The 8,196-nt window shown below is 52.4% G+C and overlaps 1 protein-coding gene across 1 annotated transcript; it reads right to left on the reverse strand.

Annotated features, from left to right (window-relative positions):
- Positions 1–7,293: 7,293 nt before the first annotated feature.
- Positions 7,294–7,755, reverse strand: LOC134433955 (olfactory receptor 14J1-like; the record flags this gene model as incomplete). The annotated part of the gene is made up of 1 exon (XM_063182638.1): positions 7,294–7,755. A coding segment is annotated over one exon (462 nt), but the record flags the coding sequence as incomplete, so codon positions are not given.
- Positions 7,756–8,196: the final 441 nt, after the last annotated feature.

An 8,196-nucleotide genomic window follows, 5' to 3' on the forward strand; every position in this document is an offset into this window, starting at 1 on the left:
CAATCATCACTTTGTCTTAGTCTTGGAGGAGTCACTAACCCATTTCGAACATGCCTGGTGGGACTTCCGGTGTGGTCTCCTGGAGAATTTTGTAGTTTGATAAACAATCAAACCTTATGTATGTCTAACATGTCAAACATCACATTGCAGGTGCAACAAGGGTATACTGTAGGTCAGAGTGATGGCTATCGTCAATGCTTACTAATCCAATCACTTAACACCTCTTTGCATTCTCCTCCTGAAGAGTTGGATCTTTTTGGAAGTACAAATGCCAGCATATCTAACACTACAGCTGGTGGATGGTTTAGCTTCAAACTTTCGGGTGCTCAGAATTTAAACCAACCTAAAGAAACATGGGCCACCCTAGATTCATCCCTGAATGTGAGTGAATTCTCTCCACAGCATTACAGCCAATGTAACGGCACAAATATCACAGCACCAATGGAATTACCCACAGGAATATTTTTGATTTGTGGAGACAGGGCATGGAATGGTATACCAGCTAAACCACAGGGTGGACCCTGTTTTTTGGGAAAATTGTCACTGTTTCATTCTAATGTGTCCTTGCTAATGCAGCTGAGTCAAAATTCAAACAGGAGAAAATGTAGCATACATGATTTAGACTGCAGCCAGATAGGAGATCCACGGTTTTGGGGCACATTCAAACAGGTGGTGGTTTCAACTATCTTGCCAGGAGGATCTGCCAATAAAGCCATGAATTTAGCAAAACAATTTGGATGCTGGGCAAGGGATGAGCTGAACAAGACATCACAAATTCTAGACATGTTAACTGCAGATGTGCAAAGTGTTAACCATGCTGTTTTGCAAAATAGAGCTGCTGTAGATTTTTTGCTCTTAGCACAAGGGCATGGATGTGAAGAGTTCGAGGGAATGTGTTGCATGAATCTGTCTGATCATTCAGTGTCCATTCACACTAAGATAAAAGAACTGCAACAGGGACTTCACAAACATAAAGAAGAAGACGGTTTAGGAATTGACGAATGGCTTAAAGGCTTAGGACTTGGACCATGGCTGAGGAACCTTGTGATCTATGCTATAGGACTGCTGGGTGTAATTTTACTATTTTTGCTTGTTTTGCCTTGTATCTTTAACTGTATTCAAAACATGGTCAGCCGTACAATAGCAAAAACATGACAAACTAATCTCCTTGCACAAGAAGAAAACAGGGGAAATGTGGAGAGTATTATTAATAATTGGTTAGCTGAGAAAGGCCATACTGACATAATGCCGCTGGTTAAGCTGAAGGAGAAAAGTCAGCAGTCAGCAAGCTGAAAGGAAAAGTCAGCGGTGACCTTGCTGCAACATGAGGATAGGGAGTTGAGATTAGTCCTGAATATATCCTAAGAATATGTAGAAAGTATCAAAAGTAGAACCATAGGAATATAGAAGTAGGCGTAGGTGCTGATATGTAAGCTGACCAATCCTGAGCTCAACTTTTGCAATATGTATGAAGCTCATTATTAACTGTATTTAACTCGCCGTACTGATCAATAAAATTGAGCCTGTGATGATCAAACTGATGTCCTGGTTCCCTTCCGTCGACAGAGACATAAGAAAATATAATTCTGTGATAGATATAATGACAATTAGGTTGTTGTCTAATGTGATATATATTTGAACATCAGAATGTCTGGACAACTCCCTGAAGTTCAAAACATGAAGCCATTCAGTTGAGAGGCGCTGTAATGACCAGAGAGCATCTGAAGAAGGAAATCTGGGATCAGTGGGAAGGTCATAGATCAGGCTGGTCAAGTGAAGAGATGTCCTTAGACATGGCCATTTAAACATGAGAACTGGAAACACTGGAAGGAAGAGGATCATGAAATATTAGACTAAGTGTTGGTGACTAACATAGAGAAGAAGACTGATATTTTTTCCTGGAATCAGTACAAGAATCCAGTAGATCCAGAAAATTCGTGTTCCTTGTGGAAAAATATGCCATCTCCTAAAAGTACTCAAGTGAGTCAGATAATAAAGATTTGCTTGTATATTAGGAAACTAACAGGTATTAAAACCTCTGCCCCTTTACAGGCAGACATCAGTTGTGTGCCCATGAACACGCAGGGCCACTTGTGCCCTGAGGTGCCCAGCTGGGATTAGATCTCTCAGAGAGCACCTGAAGGAGAGCAGAGCACTTTGCAAGCTGCAGGTCCCTGACAGCCCTGCAGGGCTCCTGTCCCATCAACATCTGCTCTGCTCCAGTCTGAAACAGGGCCCAGCATGGTGCTGGGATCCTCAGAGAGCTGTGTGCTGGAATTCAATGTCCTCCCCATCTTGCAGCAGCCCTGCATTTCCCTCCTGCAGCCTTGGTCTCCAGCACAGCCATGGAGGCTCTTTGGGCTCTGGACTGTTCCTGCAGCCCCCAAGGGCAGCTGAGCTCTGCCTTTGGCACAGTCACGTCTGGCCAGCACAGGCCATGCTCAGTAATTCCCTGTGTGTGCCTGGCCTTGCTGTCAGCCCCAGCAGCGGCTGCGTGGCCCCTTTGTGGCCCTGTGCTGGCCCATCCATGGTGGCCCAGCCCCTGTGCAGGCCCAGCCCAGGCCAGGAGCATTGCGGCTGGGAACGGCCCCTGTGCCGTGGTGCCCACAGCAGCCTTGGGACTCTGTGCCCCATGGCCTCCCTGCTGGGCAGCCTCTGCCAGCTCCTGCAGAGCCCAGGGCACCTGTGGGGCTGCACAGACAGCCCTGCCCCAGGCTCTGCCGGCCTCTGGGCCAGCAGAGAGGCAGCCAGGGCCGGCCATGACCAGGAACAGGCCCTGAACCCTGCAGGAGGATGGAGCTGGGCCACAGCTAAACTCACCCCAGGCCAAAGCTGGGCTCAGCAGCCAGGGCTGCCAATGAATGGGGACAGAAGCTGGTGCTCAAAAATGTCCTGGGCCCCTCCCTACTCTGTCCATGCCACCAAAGGCACAGAGAAGCCTCCTCTCTCGGCCACTTGCCTGTTTGCAATGCCTTGCACAGGTGCTGGCCCTGCCCCACAAGGCCTGGCCTGAGTCCTGCCCCTGCACGCTCAGCCAGGCTGAGATGGACACTGATGGTTTCTGGGCCAGGCTCTCTGAGCCCAGCCCAGCTCCCTGCAAGCTCTGCCAGCTGCCCTGAGCTCTGGGCAGCACCAAGGGCCTCTCCCCAGCCCAGCCCAGCCGGCTCTGACCCCACAGATCTGCTCAGGCCAGGCTGCTCTGGGCCCTGCCCCACGGCCTCAGCCCCTGGCAAGGGCACAGCAGCAGCTGCAGCTGCCACAGGACTCAGCCCCAGCCCTGGGGGAAGGTGCTGGGCCAAGGACAAAGGAGGCTCCCTGGCTGCCCTGCTCCCCTCAGGCTGAGGTGCTGAGAGCTCTGCAGCCCCTGCTGCCATCCTATCTGCCCAGGGCAGTACAAGAGCCCCGGCCTTGGGGCCCTCAATAGCTGCTCCTGCTCCAGGCCCAGGGCCCATGCCAAAGCTGGGGCAGCTACAAAGCTGTGCCCATTTCTGTTTCTTGCTGCTCTGATGGGGATTGTTTCTCAGCCACTCAGAGTTTGTTGATGAATTTTCCTCCTGCAGAGGCCTCTTCTTTCTTGAGCTCTTCAGTTCAGGAATTCATGGGAAAAGGCTCATAAACATTTGTTCAAAACACCTGAACAAGAAAAGCCACAGGGAATACTCCAGGTTTTCAATTCTTTCGTGGTTAATTAGACACATTTCTGAAGTCTATTCAAACTGAATATACTTTATTGAAAACAATGAAGAGAGAACTGATTTATCCTGTTAAATTTTCTTTTCCTGTTTAAAGAGTGATTTCAGCAATGTCCAATTCATATTGACCCCATAACCTTCTAATGCAGTTTGAATAAATATTAAAATCAAGAGCTTTAAAGTTGACGATCAGTAACGCTTTGTCCCCACCACTTACCCACAATTTCCCTCATCCAAGCCCTGAGAATCGTATGGATCAGGAACAGGTAAGATACCATCCCTGGAAGTGTATAAGGAAAGACTGGATGTGGCACTCAGTGCCATGGTCTGGGTGACATGATGATGTTGGGTTCCAGGTTGGACTTGATGCACTCCAAGGTCCTTTGCAGCCTGGTTAATTCTCTGATGATTGTGACACTAAGCAAGGCCCTGGGGAAGCAAGGGGCCATTGTGACACTCAGCAAGGGGCCTGGTAGCACTAAGGGGACAATGGTGACACTGCGTGTGACATGGCAGCACAGAGCCAAGGGGCCACTGTGACACTGTGGGGCTGAATGGAAGCAAGGAGTCCATGGTGACAGACAGTCTGGGTCCTGCTGGAACCACAGAGGCCACTGGGACACTGTAGGGCCTTGTGGAACCAAGGGGCCATTGTGCCACTGTGGAACCAAGGAGACCCTTGGGAGAGCGTGGGGACAATGGAATCAAGTAGACATTGCAGCATTGCAAGGACTCTGGGAACTGAGGGAACAATTGTGACACTGTGGTGCCCCGTGGAACCAAGGATCCCTGGTGACACAGCAGGATCTTGTGTCGTCAGGGCTCCATTGTGACACTGCAGCACCAAGGAATTCATTGTGGCAATCTGAGGCCTCATGGAACCAAGAGGCCACTGTGACCCTGCAGGGCCTTGTGGAACCATGCAGAGCATTGTGACGGAGCTGGACCTGGTGTCATGATGGGGCCGTTGTGACACTGCAGGCCCCATGGGAGCAAGGGGCCAGTACAGCTCCTCAGGGACTCCTGGAATGAAAGAAACATGTTTGATACCATGGTGGCCCTTGGGACCAAGAGGCCATTGTGACACTATGGAACCAAGGAGAGCATTGCTGCACTGCCAGAGGTCGTGGAACCAAGGATCCACTGTGACACTGCAGGGCCTTGGGGGACCAAGGGCAATTGTGACACTGTGGAGCTCAAGGATCCAAGGGACTTTGTGACACCAAGGGGTCCCATGGAACCAAAGGGACATTGTGACACCAGGAGGCCTCATGGAATCGTGGAGAAAATTGGGACACTCTGGGGCCCAATGGAACCGTGGTGAAACCAAGATGTCTGGGAGTGTGGATCAGCTGGAGGGTAGGAGGGCTCTGTAAAGGGCCCTGGAAAGGCTGGATCCAGGGCCCAAATCCATCAAGGTAAGGTTTAAAAAATCCAAGTGTCAGGTCCTGCACTTTGACCACAACAATCCCTGCAGTGCTACAGGCTGTGGACAGAGTGACTGGACACCAGCCAAGCAGAATGGGACCTGAAGGGACTGATGGACAGCAGGCCGGACATGAGCCAGCAGTGTGCCCAGGTGGCAAAGAAGGCCAATGGCTCCTGGCCTGGCTCAGGAATGGTGTGGCCAGGAGGGGAAGGGCAGTGATTCTTCACCTGTGCTGGGCACTGGTTGGACAGCACCTCGAGTGCTGTGTCCAGTTCTGGCTCCCCCAATTTAGGAAGGCTATGGAGGGGCTGGAGCATGTCCATAGAAGGACAACAAGGCTGGGAAGGAGTCTGGAACACAAGTCCTGTGAGGAGTGGCTGAGGGAGCAGCTGGGGTTTTTTATCCTGGAGAAGAGGAGGCCCAGGGCAGACAAGGCGGTGTCAGGGCATAGGCTGGACTTGATGATCTCCGAAGACTTTTCCAGCCTTGCTGATTCTGGGATTTTACTGGAACCACCCTTGGAGCAGTCTCAGATTGAGTCCTGGGCCTCCTCTTCAGAAGCTCCAGCAGCCCAGGTCCCTCAGCTTCTCCTGCCAGCCCCAAAGCCCATCCTGTCAGTCCTGCAGAGCCTCTGCAGCTCCTTCTCACTGCCCAGAACAGGGAGCCCCAGAGCCAGACACAGCAGCCCAGATGTGCCCCCCTGGCCTGGGGTGCCTCTGGCAAGGGAGCAGCAGGAGGCACTGCAGGAGCCTGCAGACAATTGCTGCAGCACTTGCAGGATGATCCTGCTGCCTAGGGACGTTCCCATGGTGCCAAGTAAGGAACTGCAATGGGGAGTGGGGCCAGAGAGGGAAAGGCAAACAGAGATGGTCTGTTTGCAGGGCAGGGAACAAGGCTGTGTTATAGGAAGAGATTTGTAGTAGGAAGAGTAAAGAAAGTAAAGGTGAAGCCAAGGAAATGCTCAGGGCAGTTTGGGGGTGGCTGCCAGGCAGCCCTGGCTCTGAGCAACAGTGTCTGCAGTGGGACAGGAAACTCCCAGCTGATGGGAACAAACTTTCTGGCTGACTGCAGAGGCCACGACAAAGCTGAGTGGTTTCCCTGGTGTCCTCCAGCCCTTGCTGGCCCCAGGGGCTGATGGCATTTGTGCTCCCTCAGGTTCATGTCCTCACACCAACAGCATGGGGGTGCTCCCCCTGCTCTGTGCAATGCAAACAGGGGCTGCTGAGCCAGTGCTGCCGTGTCTGTGCCTGCAAGGATGGGGCACCTGTGTGAGCTGGGGGAGAGGCCAGGGCTGCAGAGGGGGGATGTTGTTAGCAGCTCCATGAGGACGCTCTGGGACACTGCCCTGGGCTGTCCAGCACACTGGAGATGGATCAGCCCCTGCTCTGCTGCTCCTTCCCGTCTGCCCTAGGGCCCTTGCAGAGCCCCAGCCATGCTGTTTGCCACCAGCCTGCCCATGGCCAGCCTGGGGCTGCTCGCGGGGATTTTCTGTGCTGAGAATTGGCCTGTCCACGTTCTTGAGAGAGCCTGGGCAAGGGGCCTGGAGTCCCCAGGCCCTGGGCTGAGGCGTCAGCGCTGCCCCAGCAGTGCCCATGGCCTGTCCCTGCTGCAGCCCCGGCACTGCCACCCCCAGAGCTGTGCCCGGCACCGAGAGCACTCAGGCTCTGCAGCAACACCAGAGCCAGCAGGGCAGCGGGGCAGGGCCACGGCAGCAGCACTGGCAACACGAAGTGCTGGTGCTGCTGCATACAGCTGCTGGGGAAGCTCTGATCAGCCCCCAGCTCTGCACACAGACATTGCTGCTGCAGCTCCAGAGAAGGCAACAAAAGGCCATCTCTGCAGAAACATTTGCTGGGACATCCTTTAGTTCGTTTAAAGGAAGCAAGGGCATAGTCCCTCATTGACACAGTCTGTGACCATAGGGATGGTAGAGAGAAACAAAATGGGAAATGGCATAAAAAGTGACCTTTCTTTGTGGACAAGATTAAAAAAGTAAATAAAAGAAAAAACCCACAACCAAATGAACAAAAAGTATAAAAAATTACTTTTATTACAAATGATTGGCAGAAATAGGCCAGCTCTTTAATATTTCCAAAACCATCCAGTCAGCAGTCTCCTCACAGCAGCCTTGAGCTCCTGGTTCCTCAGGCTGTAGATGAGGGGGTTCAGGAGTGGAGGCACCACCGAGTACAGAACTGACAGGGCCAGATCCAGGGATGGGGAGGACATGGAGGGGGGCTTCAGGTAGGCAAAAAACCCAGTGCTGAGAAACAGGGAGACCACAGCCAGGTGAGGGAGGCAGGTGGAAAAGGCTTTGTGCCGTCCCTGCTCAGAGGGGATCCTCAGCACAGCCCTGAAGATCTGCACATAGGTAGCAACAATGAACACAAAACAACCAAATAGTAAAGAAATGGAAAAAACAATGAGCCAAAATTCCCTGAGGTAGGATTTGGAGCAGGAGAGCTTGAGGATCTGCGGGATTTCACAGAAGAACTGGCTCAGGGCATTGCCATGGCACAGGGGCAGGGAAAATGTATTGGCTGTGTGTATCAGTGAATAGAGGAAGGCACTGGCCCAGGCAGCTGCTGCCATGTGGGCACAAGCTCTGCTGCCCAGGAGGGTCCCGTAGTGCAGGGGTTTGCAGATGGACACGTAGCAGTTGTAGCACATGATGGTCAGAAGGGAAAGCTCTGATCCAATGAAGAACATAAAGAAAAAGATCTGAGCAGCACATCCTGTGTAGGAGATGTCCCTGGTGTCCCAGAGGGAATTGTGCATGGCTTTGGGGACAGTGGTGCAGATGGAGCCCAGGTCAGTGAGGGCCAGGTTGAGCAGGAAGAAGAACATGGGCGTGTGCAGGTGGTGGCCGCAGGCTACGGCACTGATGATGAGGCCGTTACCCAGGAGGGCAGCCAGGGAGATGCCCAGCAAGAGGCAGAAGTGCAGGAGCTGCAGCTGCCGTGTGTCTGCCAATGCCAGCAGGAGGAAGTGGCTGATGGAGCTGCTGTTAGACATTTTCTGTGTCTTGGCATGGGGATCTGTAAGAAAAGTAACCATGGAGTATTTGGGTTTGGA

Source organism: Melospiza melodia, unplaced genomic scaffold, assembly GCF_035770615.1.
Source record: "Melospiza melodia melodia isolate bMelMel2 unplaced genomic scaffold, bMelMel2.pri scaffold_28, whole genome shotgun sequence".
NCBI classification, from domain to species: domain Eukaryota; kingdom Metazoa; phylum Chordata; class Aves; order Passeriformes; family Passerellidae; genus Melospiza; species Melospiza melodia.